This window comes from Aythya fuligula, chromosome 24, assembly GCF_009819795.1.
Source record: "Aythya fuligula isolate bAytFul2 chromosome 24, bAytFul2.pri, whole genome shotgun sequence".
NCBI lineage: Eukaryota > Metazoa > Chordata > Aves > Anseriformes > Anatidae > Aythya > Aythya fuligula.
In genome coordinates, this window is record NC_045582.1 from 4,715,275 (window position 1) to 4,735,025 (window position 19,751).

General features: G+C 51.7%; 2 protein-coding genes and 1 gene segment (V, D, J or C); 1 reads left to right on the plus strand and 2 right to left on the minus strand.

Moving 5' to 3' along the window:
• Window positions 1-1,677: 1,677 nt before the first annotated feature.
• Window positions 1,678-3,255, minus strand: LOC116498306. Its single transcript, XM_032202547.1, has 3 exons — window positions 3,204-3,255; window positions 2,114-2,770; window positions 1,678-1,721 (listed from the first exon to the last, which is right to left on the minus strand). Exons 1-3 carry the CDS (start codon window positions 3,253-3,255, stop codon window positions 1,678-1,680), a joined length of 753 nt encoding a protein of 250 aa, XP_032058438.1.
• Window positions 3,256-7,714: 4,459 nt separating this feature from the next.
• Window positions 7,715-8,515, plus strand: LOC116498596 (feather keratin Cos2-3-like). Its single transcript, XM_032202945.1, has 2 exons — window positions 7,715-7,813; window positions 8,189-8,515. Exons 1-2 carry the CDS (start codon window positions 7,715-7,717, stop codon window positions 8,513-8,515), a joined length of 426 nt encoding a protein of 141 aa, XP_032058836.1.
• A 4,018-nt stretch (window positions 8,516-12,533) lies between these two features.
• LOC116498308 lies at window positions 12,534-13,621 on the minus strand. The segment is given in 2 exon segments: window positions 12,534-12,868; window positions 13,573-13,621. Coding segments are annotated over 2 exon segments (384 nt in total).
• Between the last annotated feature and the right edge of the window lie 6,130 nt (window positions 13,622-19,751).

Below are 19,751 nucleotides of genomic sequence, written 5' to 3' on the forward strand. Positions count from 1 at the left end.
CTGCTCTTTGAAGGGCCCTGTCAGGTCAAAGTGATGAATACCATGAGCACAGCCTTCACATCCACACTCAGCAGTTGCCTTAGCTCCTTTGTGGTGGGGTAACTGGGCTGATCCTCACTTCCCCTTACGCTTTCCTTCCTCTCTGCCCTCTCTCCCAGGTGCACCTCCAGCCCCAAGACATATCCTGCTACAACCAGTGCCTGCCATGCTGGCCCTGTGGCCTGACCCCACTGGCCAGCAGCTGCAACAAGCCCTGCGTCAGGCAGTGCCAGAACACCACCATTGTCATTGAGCCCTCTCCTGTGGTGGTGACCCTGCCTGGCTCCATCCTCAGCTCCTTCCTGCAGAACACCATTGTGGGATCCTCTACCTCTGTTGCCATTGGCAGCATCCTCAGCTGTGACGGCGTCCCCATCAACTCTGTGTGTCCCCATTAACCTCTTGGGCATTTCCAGCCGCTACTGTGGTATGAGGTACCTGCCCTGCTAAAGCCACTGCGCATGGCCCTGGGGTTCCAGCACAGCCATGGTGCTGGACAATACAAGGAGGAATCTTCAGGCCATTGCTTTCAGAATGACTGACCTTCTTCACCTCCTCTGGCAAACAATGGCAGGAGCCTGACCAGGGGCTAGTCTGAGATCTCTGAAAACACGGCCCATGTCTCTTCTTCCATTCTTTCACCTACCTCCTTGTCTCCCTTTTCATAGTGTTCTGCTGCTCCCTTGGGTTATGGGGCTACTCAGATCCAGCCCTGCCACTGTGGTAACAGCAGACACATGCCCTGCATGAGCTCTGCCTTGGGGAAGGGACACTGCCTCTCGGATGGCCCTGGTGATCCCTGCACTGAAGGGAATCTGCTCAGAGTGACCTCCTTTTCCTCTGTACACTCATTAGAGATTTCTGCATCCCAGCCTTGGCTGTAGATGTTTCTTCCCTCTGCATATACCCTCCTGAGCTGCCCAGCAAGAATTGTCTTGCCCTTGGTGGGTATAAGATGGGTGTTTAAGGAGCTGCACTTACAGAGACTTCCTCATGCTCATTTCCATCTTCAGGATGTTTGCAGCTCTCTAGTGCCCAGCTGAATTTCAAGGATTCCCATTGTTTCCAGGCCCAGTTCGACTTTTGACAGACATTTTTTCTGTCAGTGCTTTGCAGCCTCTGATGTCTGCAGTTTCTCATTAGAGCCTGGTTACCTCTGGAACAGCTCCCATCAGAAAGGTACCCTGTCCTTCCCTGCTCGATTACAGAGATGTTTCTGTACAGATCCATGTATTTGCTACAGCCTCGTCATGTCCAGAAAGAATCAACCATGCAGGCAAGAGAGAAGAGCCAAAGGTGTGCTGGGGAAAACCCTTTGTCTTTCCTGGTGTCAGAGGAATGGAATCAGCCACAGCTGCAAGAGAATGCAACCAATTTAGCCCAGGTGAAGGTATGGCACTGCCAGGGCTAAGGTGTGGGGTAGATCACAGGAAAGAGACCCAGGCAGAGCTCTGACAAACATTTCTGCTTTGTTGGGATGGCCCATTGCCCTGGAAGGGCTTGGCCCATGTTGCAACCCAAAACATGACTGGTAGTTCCTGGAGACATTGGTTTCTTAATTGCTCTGCTGTTTATTGCCTACCTTGAATGCCCCAGGACACTGTTAGCAGTATATAATACTTGGGTGAAGTTCTGGGTTCATGTCATTGGCAAATGGACAAAACTGTGGTTGGGATCTGCCTCTGTGTTTGCACAAGGCAGCTTAGCTTCATTGAAAAACACGCTACCGTGAGCAAACACCTTTGCTCTAAAATACGACGTGTGAGGCTGCCCCTTTGCCTTCAGAAGAACAAGCCAGACATGGGCTGGATGGGAATCTGTCCCCTCTGCGATGCATTTCTGAGACAATGCTGGCAGGCCTTTATAGACAGGTTTGAGGAGATATGCCTGGCTCCAGCACTGATTCCCAGAAGAACCTGGCAGTGTCCAGGGGTGGAAATCCCTGACTGACAGGCACCATCAGGAGCCTCACAACAGTCTGCTTCTCCTATACATCCCAAGGTCATCGATGGACAGCCACGCTGAGGCACTCCAAACATTGTTACCCTGAATTAAACCAAGGATCCAAACTTACCTGATACGGTCCTTGTTTGGGCCTGAATTTGGGAGAAACTGAGGGAGATTGTTGCAGTGAGAGGAAAAGGAGGGCTCAGGAGAAAGGGGCTGTGTTTCAGTGCCTCTTCCCTGCACACACCTCTGCCAGGCTGCTGCCATCTCCGTTCAGCTGCACCCAGGCTCCAGACCCTTTCAGCAGAACCGAAGTGCCTTGGAGGGGCCGGGCTGGCGGGGGAACCCCCGCGGCTGCGGGACGAGGTGGTCCTGGCGGGCGGAGCGGCAGCGCCCCCTGGGGGCTGTGCCCCTGCCTCGCCCCCGCCACACACGCCCGGCCCCGCCCGCCACGGTTCCTGCACGGCCGCAGCCCCGGCTCCTCTCCCCGTGGCTCTCAGGGCGCAGTAATACACCGCCGCGTCCCGAAGACGGGGCTCGGTGAGCCACAGGACGCTGGACCGGCGGTCTGCTGCCACCACGAGCCTCCCCGGCAGGTCCGTCAATGCTTTGGAGCCTGTAGTACCGAACACTAGGAATGCAGGTCCTTGGCCCGGGAGCTGACGGTACCACTGGATGTAGTCGTATGACTGCATGTTGGGGTGTGAGCAGGTGATGTTGATGCCGGTGCCCTCCCTGGTCTCTGCCCATGGTTCCTGCTGCACCTGGGCTCTGCCCACAGCCACTGCCAAGAATAAAAGAAGGAGAAAACACAGAAAATGTCTTTCCTGCACCGAAAATGTCACACAGTGGGAAAGGGAAGAAGAAAACAGTTGACAGCTGATGCGAGCTTTTTCTCAGAAAAAAGCACACAAAGGCATTTCACTGGGAATGGTTATTTGGGGACCAAGTCAGAGCACGGCTGTTTGGGAGGAGGGTCCAAGCCAGGAGGAGAAGGGAAGCAGGCAGGAATGAGTGGGGGTGTGCCGAAAGGAGAGGAGGAAGGCAGGGAGCAAGGCAAGGTGGGAGGCAACGGCCGGCTGAGCTCGCTGGAGGAAGGCGGGATGGCTGCAGAGGGAGGCCAGAGGGGAGCGAGGTCCGTAAGAAGCCGGCGGGCCAGAAGCGAGGGCAGCCCCGTCCCGTCCCGTCCCGTCCCCGGCGCCGGCAGCCCCGCGCACCCAGGAGCACCGCGGCCAGCGCCGCCAGCCCTGCGGCCCGGCCCTGCCGCATCCCGCCGCTCCGCCGCCCGCGCCGCGCTGCCCCCGCCAGCCCCGGCTCTGCTCGCCCGCGGCGCCTCCTCCCCGCCGCCGCCGCCCGGCGCCGCCAGCTCCGCCCCGGGGCCGCTCGGGGGCTGTCCCGGGCTGCGAGTGCTGGGCGCCTGTGGGCGGGCAGGGCTTCGGCTGCTGCCCGCGGGGCTCTGCCCGTCCTGCAGCCCAGCCCGGGATAGGAGAGGGAGTGGGAGTGTGACTGGGAGTGGGAGCGAAAGCGAAAGGGCGAGGGAGCGGAGACAGCAGCTGCCCGTCTGCTACGGCATCTCCTTTGGGAGTGGGAAGGGGAGAGGAGGGCAGTGAACGGGGTAGGAGACGAGGAGGCATAGAGGAGAGCAGAGAAGGAGCCTCAGCCCCGTGTAACCCCCTCAAGTGATGTGACTGCCCACATTTGGTCTCCTCACTGCCTCCCTCATCATCTGTCAGTCAGGTTTGTATCCCTATGTGTTGTTTCCAGCTTCCTGCTGTTCTTTCTCTCTGCCCCCCTCCCAAGTGCTGAAGGGCTGCTTCTAGGGTAGGAAACAAGGAGGGAGGAGCTGAAAGGTAAGAAAGAAAATGAGGGCTGCTGTGGAAGCAGTGATGGCAGCTTCCCCCAGACCTCCATTGCAGAAGAGAGTAGAGAGAATGGCATGGCCCTGAAAGCAGAGACAGAGAACACAGCAGAGGAAACGAAGAAACAACCTCCCTCTGTTTCTCAGTTTTCGCATGGCTCCCTTCACTTTCTCGGTCTTTAGGCTGTAGGTTGGTGCATGGAGCAGGGGCATCACAGCCCTGGAGAAGATGGACACCACTTTGTTGTGGGAGAAGTTGGCAACGGGGTGGGTGTAGAGGAGAGAACGTAGCCCCCGGCATGGTACAAGTGCAGGGAAGTGAGAGTGAGCAGACAGTGTGTTGTGTCTCCTCACATGTCTAAATTCAGAGGGAGACCAGGAACACCCTGCAGGAGCTCAAGGAGCACAGGAAAACTGGTGGTGCTGTTGTATTCAAGAAGCACAGCAGTCCAGGAGCTCTCTGCAGAAGGCAGCTGCATGACTGACAGCGAGTCCCAGAAGGAGCTGTGATTGTGTAGGGCCAGAGCATGGCAAACAAAGGGTGAGCGCCGCTTGTGCCAAGGAGGGGAGCAGGAGCTCAGCCCACAGGCCTCCCACCAGACTGGAGTTCTGCAGTGGGTGGCAGCTTGGTCATAGGCCATGAGTGTGAAGAGGACATCCCAGTTTAGGCCCATTAGTGGAGGAAGAGGAGCCAGACCACACAGCTGGAAAAGTAAATTGTCCATAAAGAGGCATCCTGACCAAGACATGGCACATGTCAGTGAATGGGAGGTTTCCAAAGACAAACTACACGGAAGGATGCAAGGGCGTGTTGGGCACCGCCATCACGAGTGTATTCCCAGTCTGGAGCAAGAGGTAGATATCTGAGTCCAGGATGAAGAGCAGCAGCTCTCAGCTCTCAGACAAACCCAGCAGCAACAAAAGAAACCTCTCTCTAGACCTTCGCCTCACTCCTGTGGGAAGGAGATAGAGTTGCTCTTCAGGATTCCTTGCCTTCCACCACTCGATATCTTCTGGAGGTAAAACACAGCAGGGCCTCAGCAAGCCAGGATGTTCCTTCAGAGAGAGTAGAATGTAAACTCAGAACCCTGCATTTCAGGAGAGCAGCATTTGCTTTCTTCACTGTGCACAACTATCTTTGTGTGTGTTCCCAAATATACTTCAGTATGCATCCAGGAGTGTCTGTGAGTGCACCCATGAATTCATGCGTCTTTTGACATGAGCAGCAGTGTGCATGAGTGCTGTTCCCTCCACCCACTTTTGATGTCATGAATGATATTGGTATGCGACCAATGGTTAACCCTGAGAAGTAACAGAAACAGTGATCTGTCAACAGCATCCCTCCAAGGCTGATATGTGGTGACTGTGCATGTTGCCCCATGCTTCCTGAGCAGTCCTAATGAGAGGTCATCTGAGAAACCCTCCAAAGGATCACAGGCTGCACCTCCAGCACACGTAGTCCAACCCTGTTTTCAGAGTGGGTCTCATCAGATCAGTTTGCTCAGGATCAAGTCCAGACAAAGTCTGAACTCTTCCGAGGATGGAGCACCAGTAGCATCTCTTTTGGCTCCAGGACTTGATCACCTTCAGGGTAAATATTTCTTCCATGTATCTAACCAAAACTACTCATTTCTGAACTTGCACCTATTGGCCCCAGATTAAGTATGCTTTATCTCCAGAGTCCTGCTCTGTTTCTTTTGCATCCTTCTTTGAAGTGGGAGTAGACAATGCAAATGTCTGTTTGGCTTTTTGTATGGCACCCCCAGGGTTTGTCCTTCCTCCCAAAGGACAGCAACACCAGGACCCATGTTCCTCTGGTTCAGTGCCACTTCTGCCCAAGGTTTCAGGCCCTGCATGATTCAGCACCAGGCCCATGATTCGCAGACATATATGTGGCACTGGTTTCCCCATGGGGGACCTCTGTCCCACCCCACATACCACTGACACCGCACCGGCAGCAGATCCACGCAGGGCTGGGCATGCTCAGATAGGGCAGGATTCCTCAGCCTTTCTCCCTGTACATAAAGCTAACGCCATCCTTTTGAACTTTCTAGCCATGGGGAGTGCAGATGTGTCCTGGCCTGGAGAGGCAGGGAGAGGTGACTGCCACCATGCTCTTACACTCTGAATCCTGTGGTACAGAATTAAAGAAAGGATCAAAACTGTTGTGGGCCAATCCTTGTTGGGGACTGAAATTGGTAGCGAACTTCCTCGGTTCGGGAGGCAGTGGTCTACAGATACAGAAGGACACATTTCAGCATGTGTGCTGTGGGCGCTTCTGGGCTGTTTTTGTTCTGTGATTGTTCAGCTGTTCTCAGGTTCCTTCTTGCTCTCTTCTTGCCAACTAAACTCCTCCACAGAGCTCTCTCACACCCCCTGCTGAAAGCAAGATGTTGGGAGAGAATGTGATTTAAGCTAAAGGGCTTACAAATTGAGATAGGTATAATATAATTAAATGAAAAAGAAAGAAAAATTATAAAACTAAAGAGTGAAGGGTGTTTGGAAACAAATTGAGAGAAAATTATACTCCACTTCCCATCAGCAAGTGATGTTCGTCGAAGTCTTTGGAAGCACTGACTCAGTATGACCACCCCTGGTTTTCCTTCCCCTTTCACATCTTCACTGCTGAGTGTGACATCATCCAGTACGGAATATCCCTTTGGTTGGTTTAGGTCAGCTGCCCTGGTGATGTCCCCTCCCAGCCTCGCGCCCACGTGCATATCTGCTGGCTTTGGGGGACTTGGAGAGAGTCTTGATGCTGTGTCAGCACTGCTCCACTATAGCCCCAATGTTGGTGTGAAGGCAATGCTGTTCTATCTCCAAGTGCAGAGCACAGCACTCTAGGGGCTGCTGTGGGGAATGCTGAGTCTGTCCCAGGCAGCCCCAGTACAGGCAAGTGCCCACAAGGGAGGAACATGTGCATGAACGTGACACAGTGTGCAGCAAAGATTCTGGACAGCATTTCAGCAAAGCACATGGTTTGACGTGGTAGAGAGGGGAGGTGGACTGGGAGCCTTCTAGAAGGCACTGGAGCCAGGGCTCTTGACAAGACAATGTCAGCTTTCTTGGGCCTTGCACTTAAGGCCTGAGAATCCCATTTATTAGCCTGAGTAGCAGTGGTAAGGAAAGTGCTGGAGTGCCCCGACTGATCACTGGTGGGTGTCATGAATTAAATAAGCTTGCATCATGTAAGGAGAAGGTATATGATTTTATTTGTTTTTTAAATCTATAAGTGAAAGGCATCAAGTTATGGGAGTGAAGAAGGATTTCCCTATGGACAGGATCTGCATTGTGTGTCTTGGGAAAACCCACCCGGCTCTATCCGATGTTGGTAGAACGCAGGATCACCTGCACATGAAAGGCTTCCTTTCTGTCTACATTCATCTTGTTATTCCTTCTAACTAAATCAGACACTGTCCTGTTGGGCCTTTCTTTTGTGATCCAGAAAGGGCCCTGCACAATCTCTCCCCCTATACATACATCTATGGGTCAGAGCAGGAGAAGGCAAAACAGGCCAGCAGGATTTCCCTGAGGACAGTATCAGCAGGGGTATGGTCACAGTCAGGAGCTGGGTCACCTGTAGCCAAAAGGGCCCCAAAGAGCCCCTCAAGACTCATTCAGACTGACATAATTTGCCTTTACAGGACTTTTCCAGCACGTGAGCTGAGTCTTCTGCCCACACTGAAATGTGTTGCCTGGAAATACCTGGGCCTCCCTACCTGCCACTCAGAAGTTGCCTTCTTTGGGGAAAGGGCATAAAGCAGGAAATGAAAAGCAGCATTACAGGAAGGCAACACACATCCCGTATCATTAGGTGGGATATTTTGCATTCAAGAGCAGCTTGTCAGAAAATAGTCCCTGCTTCAAGGGATGCCTCTGGACATGGGGCAGCCAAGGCCCACTATAAAAGCCAGCCCAGCTCCGTGCTCTCTCATCCACTTCTCTGGCCTTCTTCTTGTTGGGAACCAGGTGAGTGTGAAGCCCCTTCTTGTCCCCCTCATTCTCCCACAGGAGGACTCAGTTCCTTGGACCTTTCAGCTGCTATCAGCTGTGTGCCCTGCCAAATCTTGGGACTGCTGGTAGTGGGAGAGTCAAGAGGTAGAAGGTTTGTCATGAAGGAAGATTGGGCCTTTGATATGATGGCTCCTGTGCTGGAGCCTAGGGTGTAGCCTGGCTGTGGTGGCTCTTTTTGGGCCCTGGCAGGATGGAGCCAAGAACTGCTCGCACATCCCTGCACAGCCTCCAGCTCACAGTACTGCCTGTGCCTTGGTTCTGTTAGGGTGTGGTGACAGGCTGCTCCTCATGAATGCCCATGTTCTGCTTCCTCTCTGCCCTCTCTCCCAGGTGAACCTCCTGCCCTCAGACATGTCCTGCTACGACCAGTGCCGGCCATGCCAGCCGTGCGGCCCGACCCCGCTGGCCAGCAGCTGCAACGAGCCCTGCGTCAGGCAGTGCCAGAACTCCACCATCGTCATCCAGCCCTCTCCCGTGGTGGTGACCCTGCCCGGCCCCATCCTCAGCTCCTTCCCGCAGAACACGGCTGTGGGATCCTCCACCTCTGCTGCCGTTGGCAGCATCCTCAGCTGTGACGGCGTCCCCATCAACTCTGGGTGCTGTGACCTCTCCTGCATTACCAGCCGCTACTGTGGCAGCAGGTGCCGCCCCTGCTAAAGGTGCCAGACAGTGCCCCAGACCAGGACCCCAGGAACTCACAACATGCTGCTGGACAAAAATGGATGGAAGAAGAGATCTCATGTTGTTCTGAGAGGACCTGACCATCTCTGGCTTGTCCTGTAAAGACAGATAGGAAGGGTCCAGCCTGGAGTCTATGACAACATGGCCAATGTCTACCTAACCTGTTTTCCACATGCTCTTTTTCTTTCCTTGCTTTCTTGCCCTCTGCTTTGCATGAGGCCCCCAGAAACCAGCCTGGAGAGACCTGCTAGCCCCTCTCCCCATGTGGGCCAGGTAGATTGATGCCCTGTTGCAAGTCTGCCATTGGAAAAGCTGAACAGATTTTTGTCTGCTCCTGCTGTGCTACGATCTCAGGGCCTCCTCTTTGAGTCACCTCCTTTTCCCCCTGAGCCTTGATAAACATTTGCATCAACTCTGAGTGTGTCTTTTCATCTGGATACTGATGGCCAAGGGAGAAAACCATTCCTTGGTGGGAAAAGGCTGGGGGCACTCCCTCATTCCTCTAGGCTCTGGAGGGTGGGGCATACTGCAGCAATTCCTCTTTCAAGCACTGTCTCTTGAAGGTGAGGAAGACATCCCTAGTTCCTCCACAACCAATAGCCACCAGTCCTTCACTTTTGACGTCTCTACCTAGACAAATTATGATGAAATTGGAGGCCCTGGCTCTTGGGGAAGAGTGTCTTGCTTTGGGTGGAGCTGTGCTGGGGATGGAGGCTCAGACAAAGACGATCCCAAAGGATTGCATAAAATGGGAATGGATAATTGTCTAGGGGATAGCCCTCTTTCTCTCCATGCAGCACCACTGCTCCCCACACCCAGGCGAGAGCCTTCCCACATCTGTACACCTCAGGGCCCTGTGGTGTGGGGGTGATTTAGTTTCATACAGACTGTACATGCTGCCAGTGCCTTGTGTCCAGGCTGGGGGATGGGGCTATTGCTCTATGGTGTGAGGATGGGGGGACCTCTCCACAGGCCAGGTTCTCTGGGAGGCAGTGCTGGCTCAGGTGGTGGTGCAAGGGCAACAAGCATCAGAATCAAGCCCACCAAAGTCCAGGATAACCACACCTCCCAGCTTTGGCCTGACCCCTAGCCCAGGTTCTCTGCACAAGCTCAGGCCTAGCATAGCCCTGCCCCAACTCTGCTGCATGTGTGCCTGTGCCTGGCCTTGCCTAATTTTGTCTTGTCTTGGTAAAAACACATTGTCCACATAGCATCTCATTGCCTCTGAAAACCACAGAATAACAGAACGCTAGGTATCCTATAACAGACAAACAAAGGTCATCAAGTCCATCTCTAACTTCATGCAGGATTACCTGCAAATGAAACCACGTCCTCAAGTGTTGTCCAAATGCTTCTTGAACCCCAGCAGGCTTGTTGCTGTGATCACTTCCATGGGGAGCCTTTTCCAGTGCCCAAACTCACTTGCCATGCACTGCTTAGTAAAGTATATATATTGACAGATATGTACTTAGAGAGTGGGATCTGTGATGGGGTGGGAGGCATAAGCAGGAAATGCCTTGTGATGAGTGAAAAACAAGGGAACAGGGAAAGTGTGTGGATACAGTCAAGGACCTTGCTCAGCATTATAGCCTCACAGGCCAGGCTCAGAAGAGGCCCAGCACCAGAGCAGAAACAGGCAATGGTGTTCCTGGTACCCCCTCCGCACCCATGCTCTGAAGGAGAGCAGGAAGCAGAGTTTCTTTCTCATGACTGAGGTATAATGCAATGCCTCGTGTGTGGCAATCAGAGAGCAACATTGTGAAAATGAGAAACTCAGTGATACCCTGGAGAAGGGGAAAAAATATATATGCCAGGCAGCTGCAAACACAAATGGTTCACCTGATGACATGGAAAGTCTCCAGTGTTTGGGGAGCAATGGTGGTGGAGTACAAGTTCTCCAAGAAGGTGAGCGTGCTGAGTAAAAAGTGCATTGGGATACTCAGGGGGTGGTGGTCACTCCCCACAGTGACAAACGGAGGCCATTCCCCATCGCCTTCAGAGATGAGGAGAATATAATGACAAAGAGGATGATGTGCCAGCCACGATGATCTGTTAAGCTCAGAAGAATGAATTCAGTCCCAAAGGTCCTGTTCTCCTTTGCCATGGCTCTAAGATTTCAGAAGGGGATGATGTCACACTGAGGTTCCATGCTGCACTAAGAGTAGCTGTAAACATCAACCAAAAACCTCTTCCTTGCCTCTCATGGCCTCTCTTGATCTCTCATTTTCCTTCTATCTGCCCTCTCTCCCTCACACTCTACTTCCATATAGAGAGCCATACAAACAGCTGTCCATCCTTCTCCAGGCATCCATCCACCCACTCTTCACTTCATGACCCTTCTTGAATTGAGATACAAATTACAGTCTTTCCTGTCCAGATTCTGTTTTCTGTTCTTGTCCCTGACTTTTTCTCTTGCGTCAGTTTCCAAAAACCAAGTAGATCAGGCAAATTTGGAGTATTTGATATATATTATTTATTAAGGTTTCAAAGAAATACTTAAGTTCTTTATTTTTTTTATTTGTGTTGCTTGTGAAAGTTTTTTGTATCCCACAGTGCTGTATCACGTACAATAATTTTCAGCATAAAAGAAGCTCCCAACTCATAAGAATTCCAGCCAGACAACAGAAATACTGTTATACATGAACATCAGCATTAACCCAGGCTTTTTGTTATGTTTTGTTTTGTTTTGCTTTTCAAACAATGTGAAGAGAAATTAAGCTTCAGAATGTTGCAAAATAAACAAAGAAAAAAATGAAATGTTAGAAGGAAATATTTTTAATCTCTGCTTTTCTCAGTTCAGCTTTTTATGAACAGGGTCATGGAATGCTCTGAAGAAGATGATGAGAAAAAGCGTTTTAAATATTTTCCTTGGTGGAACTTTTTTTTTTTTTTTTTTCCTCCAATATTAATTACAGCATTCCAATTCTCAAACTGTAATTTAACAGCTCCAGTCATGTTCCCAGACAAGAACCAGAGGGAAGGCATTGTTCCTGCAGAGGTGTTCAATGTCTCCAGAGAATCCTCAGGGCAATGACCCCGGGGGTAGATCAGACCCCTGCTGAGACAAGACTGAGGCTGGTTCTGCCTTCCCTAAGAGCACAGAAGAAAGAGGGCCCATAGCTGTCCCCTTGCTGGGAGCTGCCTGGGCCAAGTTTTTCTTTCTCCAGGTTGCTTTGCTCAAGTTTCCTAAAGTCTGAGGACATCAAAATACCATATTCAACATGGTTTTGAGACAGAGGATGCTTCATCAGCACAGCCTCACTTCTCCTGTCTGACCTTGGCATTTGCAGCCTGTAGGACACCCAGCTTGTCCCAGAAACACACCAGGTTGTCCCAGGCACACAATCCCCCACTGCTGCAGGAGCTGGTCACTATGACACTGCTCCCTGTGCAGGGGCTAAGGATGATCACACATGCCTGCAGCTCCCCTGAGGAGATGTCAACGAACTCAGTGGGCTATAGGTCTTCATTTATCTCTTGCTCTGATTGCTTGCTGTGATTAATTATTCTTTCCCTTAGGCACAGGCTTTGGACATGAACTGGCTGAAGGTCTGGAGATAACTTGGTGGCTGGGACGCAAATCCAATGTAAGGACTGACTCATTGAAGAGAGGGAAGAAACCTGCAAATCTCTGTCAGAACTACTTCTAGGGGTCTCTGGGCTGAGCTAGTTAGGGCTTGAAGCAAGCTACTTAGTCATTGGCTGGCAGGAATTTACTCACCCTGGGGATGAGGGGCTGAGAGCAATCCCCCAGGGGAGTCCTGTTTCCCAGCAGGCTCTGTCCTATTCCGGCAGCCCGTGACGGGAGGAAAGGTCCATGTAGTCCGTGTCTTCCAGCCAGGGTCAGCCATCTCTGCACAACCACATACACCAGCCTGTCTGGGAAAGAGGATCTGGCTGGCAGATCGTGGAGTGAACACGTGAAGCAGTGCTGCAAGGGGAAAGCTGAGGGCCCCATTGAAGACCTGTGCCTTGAACAGACACATCTTTTCCCTCACCGGTGTTGTTGCACAGCCAGGGCAGCTCTGTACAGCAGGGTGTCACTCACAGCACAGAGGTACAAGGCGCTGTCAGAGAGCTTGACTTCCTTCAGACGCAGAACACTGGATTTCTCCTCAGTGTTCAGCTCCGTGGTGAAACAGTCACTCTGCTTGGTGCCTCTTCCTGCTTCATGTGTAATCAGCTGAGGGGCTTGTCCCTTCTTCTGCTCATACCAGAGCAAGCCATAAAATCTGGAGGTTTCATATGTGCAATTGGTCTGGAAGGTGTTTCCCTGCTCCACGGAGACTTGTCCTTCTTCCTGGGTGACAGACACCTGCCCCATGGTTTCTGGAAGAAGGAGAAGGTCAACAGCTCTAAAAGGAAGCTTTGAGGCAGCCAAACACGAGTGAATTCAGACCTGTGGGAGATAAGTCTCCCTATCCTTTACTGGGTTGAAAGGTCCCAAGGCTGGGGCACAGCAAGGTGGTTTGTGGACAGAGCTCAGAACTCCCTGGCCAGAGCAGACCCTGAGGAGAGCTGTGCTGTGTGCCTGCTCCTCCTGCCTGCTCTCCTTCTACCCAGAGGACCAGAGCTCAGTCTGTCATGCCTGGCTTTGTGTGCTGGGACCAGTACCCTCCAGCAGGTTGAGGGGCCCACGCAGCTATGGAGAAAAGGTTCAACCTGCTTCCTCATCCCAGTCATCCCTGGGGGCTCCAAGGCCCATCAGTACACACAAAGCTGAGGTGAGTGGTGGCAGGAGGGAGCCCTGGCTGTGCTGATGAGCAGGGAGGGAATGATTTTGGAGGCCATGGCAGGAACACATCAGGCAGAAGACAGAGTGGACACCCTGGTAATGTCCATGGGAGGAGAGCTTTAATGTCCCTGAGTCCACTCGGACACAATCTGGCTTCTTCTATAGGAAAAGGAGAAATGAGGGGCTGCAGAGACATTTCCCTGTGATTCAAGATTTGTTCCCCACATAAATGTGGTAAGGCTGACGAGGGCTTCCTGGGGAAAGAAGATTTATACCTTGATTAAAACCATGCACTTACCCAGCAGTTGCCCCAGGAAAGCAGTGAAGATCAGATACCCACGGTGCATGCTGAGACCGACCCTCCTGTTTGCTGTGGGAGAGAGAGTCAGAAAAGCACCTCCGAGCCCCAAGAGAACAGAGCTGCCGGAAATGACTCTGCTGGGGGAACAAGGGCAGATTCAGTGACAAGAAATGTTGAGGTCTGACTGTGCCCAGAGTGCTCCCTGGGGCTTCTCCCTCCTTCAGCAGGAGCAACCATTGAGGATTGTCACAGTCAGGGGTCCTGGAAGCTGTGGAGGCCACATCATGGGAAGGGGCTGCTCTTGTCATCCCCAGAAAGAAAGGAGGAACCATGCTATGCAGCAGCTAAGGAGCTCTGGCCGTGTGCTGTCTGGTGGGATAACATAGCATTTGCAAGAGGAACATGTCTCCAGTGGGGTGTGGGACGCCACAAGCCCAGAAGGGACAAGGACCAGCTGTTCCATAGGGTAAAGGGTGGGGAGTCAGCAGAGAAATGGATGTGGGTTCAGTGGGTCACGCGCACTCACAATGATGGGCCACAGGGGGCACCCACCCAGGGCCACATCCCTGGCAGTTTCTGCTTCCCTGATGCTCGGGCCCCCTCTATCACCACCTCTAACACCTTGTCTGGCTTTTCTGCACCTGGCTAGTTGCATTGTCTTCCCCCATATCTCCCTCAGCACACCTCAAATGTGGAATTCTCAGACACCCGAAGGAATGACACTCCAAGCCCTGCAGACCCCTACTGTTCCTTTCATACCCACCAGGCAGTGTTAACTTTCTCCTGAGAGAGGGAGTTAGAAGAATCTTTTCAAGTAGAGATAGAGCACTGACAGCATTAAACTAAGATGCTACGTAGTGTCTTTGCTAACTATGCTGCATTGTGCAAATTAACTAAAGCAAGAAGCCTTGTGCCCCTTACCAAGGTCAGTCTCTTAATAAGAATGTAAGCGCATCTTAAGAAACTGGCAGAAACTGGTCCTGCGGATGGACAAGAGACAAGGAGCAACTGAGTCTGCGCAAAGACAAGAGGTCAACTAGTGGTGACGAGAAAGAGTAATCAACCTTCATCCCCATGACATCCAATGACCACCACCAGGACACACTGTGCAAGTGCAGATGGGAGGATTTTATGGAAATGATTCTTTGGATCTAATTTTAATATGAAGCAGGGACAGGTTATGAATATGTATAGGCGTATTGTGAAACTTCATGTATATGTAACTCTTTACTGCATATAACCAAGACAAGTTGCCGCGTCAGGTGCACATGACTTTGGTGGGACTATCCCCCATACTGCCCTGAATAAACATACCTACTTTACAATCTTATTGATTCTGGAGTCTGTTTTCCGCAAGTCACTCCCTCTCTCCAATAAATTTACCGTATGAAGCAGTTAATCCACTTCACTGCCTGTGGTGTCCCGAAACAGAAGGAGATTTTTTGTGGAGAAGTTTGGGATCTGCATGGCAGTTCACCTGAGTAGCCACAGAGCTCTTCTGTGCTGTACAGAGCTGTGCTGTCCATATCTTTTGGCATGTGGCAGTGAGCATGTGATGAGTCTGTAGGAGTGAATCAACGTGTTGTTTGATGAATAGAGTTGTCCATTTCTAAGAAAAAGCACAACAAATCCCAGAAAATCTCCAGATAACTTGCCAGTGAATCTCAGCATGAGCAGGACCTGCAGCATGTGCCTTGCCCTGACAAGTGGTCTGTCTTATGTTCCTTTGGTGAACTCCACCACAACCACTCTCACTCCCCCTCATCAGAAGAGGGTGAGAAGAAAGAAATTCTTCAACGAAGGGCGACGAAGCTGGTGAGGGGCCTGGAGAACAAGTCCTACGAGGAGTGGCTGAGGGAGCTGGGCTTGTTCAGCCTGGAGAAAAGGAGGCTCAGGGGCGACCTTATTGCTCTCTACAGATACCTTAAAGGAGGCTGTAGTGAGGTGGGGGTTGGCCTGTTCTCCCATGTGCCTGGTGACAGGACGAGGGGGAATGGGCTTAAGTTGCGCCAGGGGAGTTTTAGGTTAGATGTTAGGAAGAACTTCTTTACTGAAAGGGTTGTTAGACACTGAAACAGGCTGCCCAGGGAAATAGTGGAGTCACCATCCCTGGAAGTCTTTAAAAGATGTTTAGATGTAGAGCTTAGGGATATGGTTTAGTGGGGATTGTTAGCATTAAGTAGAGGTTGGACTTGATGATCCTGAGGTCTCTTCCAACCTTGAAATTCTGTGATTCTGTGATTCTGTGAAATTCGATATAAGGGAAAAGTAAGAGAGAAAAATAAGCAAGGGCCACACAGAAGCACAGAGAGAAAAGAAAATTATTCTCTACTTCCACTCAAAAAGTGATGCTTGGCCATCTCCTGGCAAGCAGGACCTTAATACTCATAGCAGTTGTTTGGGAGGACAGATGTCTTCATAATGAGAGCTCCCCCATTTCCTACTCCTTTCCCACCTTTTATTACTGAGTGTGACATCACATGGTATGGAATATCCCTTTGGTTGGTATGGGTCAGCCACCCTGGTGATGTCGCATCCCTACCTCTTGCCCACCTCCTGCTTCCTGGCTTTGGGGGGCTTTGAGGAAGTCCTGATGCTGTGCCCTCTGCTCAGCAGTCAGCACCTCTGCTCACACAGACAGTAGTGATTCCTGCACCAAGGACAGACCTTCAACAGCGCTGGCTAGTGCAGCAAACTCCTCAATGACTCAGTCCTTTGGCAAGATCCAAGGTTCCAACACGTGTCATTAGAGTGAGTGTCCAGCACAGATATTTGTTGTATTGCCGGGACGTCATCTCAGCGCCAGAGGTCCTGGACTTGGGCTTAGGAAGAAACCTGTACAACAAGCTCTTGGAAACAAGACCACTGCAGAAAACGGAGGAAACCCAATGTGGCTGTTCTGAGGCTCCCTCGGGCCCATGCTGTTTAACTCCAGGCCCTGCAAGGGGACTTCCAAGCACCGGCAACAACCCCACGTGGCTCCGGCTGTGGCTGTGCACCTGCCTCGCCCTCGTCCCACCTGCCTGGCCCCACGCACTGCAGGGCACCCCCTGATGCCCCCAGCTCCGCAGGCCGTTGGCTGCCTTTGCTGCAAGGGCGCGCTGCTGGCTCTTGTCTGGCTGGGTGTCTCCTGCACCCAAAACCCTTTCCTGCAGGTCTACTTCCTTGGCAGCCAGCCCCCACCCCGTGTTACTCTGGGGGTGGTTCCAGCCCAAGAGGAAAATCCTTTTCTTTGCTCCTTTGCACCATCATGAGACTCTGGTCAGCCCCTTCCTCCAGCCTTCCCACGTTCTCAGAAGCCAATTGTGACCTACGCTGTCACCACCTGTGTGCCCCGGTTGGGGACCATGCACAAACTGACCAAGGGTGCCTTCCTTCCGACTGCTTGTGGCCTTAATGAAAGCATTCTGCAGGACTGGATGTCTCTGGCATTGCCAGCTGCTACTTGGGCAGAAGGTGCCCTCCATGCCAAAGGTGCTGGGCAGGGCGCGTGGGAAGGGCTCCCAGGAACTATGAACACTGTGCTTGATGGGCAGCCATAGTGAACCACTCCAAATGCTGAGCATTCATCTGGTGCAAGGAGGGGATCAGTTTACTCTTGGCACTGTGTGATCCCTTTGCTGTGATATCCCACACGCATAGGAGCGACAGCTGCCCCTTTGACTTGAGGAGAACCAGCCTGACATGGGCTGGATGGGAATCTGTCCCCTCTGCTATGCAATTCTAGAACAATGCTGGCAGGCCTTTATAGACAGGTGTGAGGAGATGGCCCTGGCTCCAGCACTGACTCCCAGGAGGACCTAGCAGTGGCCAGGGGGTGGAAATCCCTGACTGATACGCACCATCAGGAGCCTCACAGCAGTCTGCTTCTCCTGTACCAAGGATCCAAACTGATACGGTCCTTGTTGGGGCCTGAATTCTGCAGGAACAGAGGGTGATTGTTGCAGCGTGAGGAAAAGGAGGGCTCAGGAGAAAGGAGCTGTGTTTCAGTGCCTCTTCCCTGCACACATCTCTGCCAGGCTGGTGCCATCTCCATTCAGCTGCTCTCAAGCTCCTTCTGAGCCCGGGAACCTGCTTCCCTGCAGAACTCATGCACAGAGCAGGGGAGAGTGCTGCCAAGTGCACATTCCCTCGTGATAAAGGGGAAACAAGGACACAACCATGTTCTCATCTATACCTGCATGGAGTCCTGCACAAATATGTGCATGCATGTGCATTCACACAATGTCAGCTGCACAGTGGCTGTCACAAGACAAGAGCAGATGTGTGAACACAAGCAACCAGGCACTCAGGTGAGTGCACAAGGTGAGCCTACAAAGAGAGGTGCTATTCTAGATTTTGTTCTCACAGCAACTGGGGCTGGTGGGAATGTGAAACTCAAGGGTAGCCAGGGCTGCAGTGACTGTGAAATGGTGGAATTGAGGATCCTGAGCACAGCAAGGAGGAAGCACAACAGACTTGCTGCCCTGGACTTCTGGAGAGCAGACTTTGGGCTGCTCAGGCACCTATCTGCTTGGTAGTGTACCATGATACAAAGCCCTGAAGGGGAGATGGTCCCAAGGAGGCTGGTTAATATTCAAGGATCACCTCCTCCATGCTCTGGAGCGATGCATCCCAACATAGAGGGAGTCAAGCAAAATGCCAAGATACCTGCGTGGATGAACATGGAGCAATTGGCTGAACTCAAACATGACAGAAAAGGCCATAGAGGGTGGGAGCATAGACGGGTAACCTGGAAAGAATACAGAGACATAGTCTGATGGGGCAAGTTAGGAATCAAGTTAAGAGAGCTTAATGGAAGACAGAATTGAATTGGAAGACAGAAATGAAGCCCCATATCCTCCTCTTCTGAAGAAAAAGGGATCTTGCAATAATAGACATCTCATCTGATGGTGGTTTAGTGCTGTGCTGGGACTTGTAGCTCCTTGCCACGGGAGAGAGGTGAAGAGAGAAGTTCTGTGTAGAGAGAGGCTGGCACATGCTGCTGAGGCAGCCTTTTGGATTATGCGCTACCTGATTGTCTCATTGCATCAGGCTGCTCTTTGAATGGCCTTGTCAGGACAAAGCGGTGAAGACTATGAGCCTCCTCATGCAACCTGGAAAGAATACAGAGAAATTGTCTGAAGAGCAAGTTAGGAGAGCTGAATTGAAGAGAATATTTAGCCAAGGAAAGAAGCTTTGTTTCCATGCTTGGCTGCCTAGACAGAAGCATGGCCAGAAGGTGGAGGGAGGTGATTCACGGCCTCTGCTCCGCTTCAGTGAGACCCGACCTGGAGTATTGTGCTCAGCCTTGGGGCCCTCAGCATAGGAAAGATATAGACCTGTTAGGATGGGTCCAGAAGAGAGCCATGAAGATAATCAGAGGACTGGAATATGTCAGGGGATAATGGTTTAAAACTAAAAGCAAGACAATTTAGATGAGATATTAGGAAGAAAATCTTTACTAATGTGGATGAGGTCAAAAGCCAGTAGAACAAATCACACACCTGGGGAGGCAACAAGGGACCATCAGAGTGAGTTGAGGAGGAAAGGAAGGGAAGGATATGGCACGTCCTCATTCATAGACACAGTTTGGAATCCAACTGAAGCTCATGGGAGCATCTTCCTCAGAATGGAACTTCAAACAACCCCAATAGAGTGACCAAGACAGACATCATCTGACTGCCTGGGACCCGTCCAGCACTTCCGGTGAGTCTTCTGCCCTCACTGATGCATTCCTGCCCTAGAAATCCTTGGACATTTCATCCCAGCACTCTAAAGAAACCGTCACTGGGGAACGTCCATGGCCTAAATCTGAAAATGAAAAGGCAGCAGTGCAGGACACCAGCTCACAGCCCATATCATTTGTTGGGATGGTTTGCATTCAAGATGAGCTTGTCAGAAAATTGTTACCTCTGCCAAGGGTGCCTCTGGGCCTGCAGCAGTGAAGTAACCGTATAAAAGGCAGCCCAGCTCCCCGCTCTCTTATCCAATTCTCTCGCCTCATTCTCCTTGGGAACCAGGTGAGTCTGAAACCCTCTCTCCTCTTGTAAAATGGAAGGGATCTTGCATCAACAGACATCTCATCTGGTGGTGTTTCAGTGCAATGCTGGGCCTTGGAGTTCCTTCCCATGGGAGAGGAGTGGAGAGAGATGTTCTGTGTAGAGAGAGGCTGGTACATGGTGCTGAGGCACTTT

Coding starts and splice junctions, on each gene's coding strand:
- LOC116498306 (XM_032202547.1), bottom strand. CDS start 3,255: ATGCGGCAGGGCCGGGCCGCAGGGCTGGCGGCGCTGGCCGCGGTGCTC. Junction 2,771..3,203: donor GCTGGCCGCGGTGCTCCTGG/GTGCGCGGGGCT, acceptor TATTCTTGGCAG/TGGCTGTGGGCAGAGCCCAG. Junction 1,722..2,113: donor CCAAACAAGGACCGTATCAG/GTAAGTTTGGAT, acceptor GTGCAAACACAG/AGGCAGATCCCAACCACAGT.
- LOC116498596 (XM_032202945.1), top strand. CDS start 7,715: ATGCCTCTGGACATGGGGCAGCCAAGGCCCACTATAAAAGCCAGCCCA. Junction 7,814..8,188: donor TTCTTCTTGTTGGGAACCAG/GTGAGTGTGAAG, acceptor CCTCTCTCCCAG/GTGAACCTCCTGCCCTCAGA.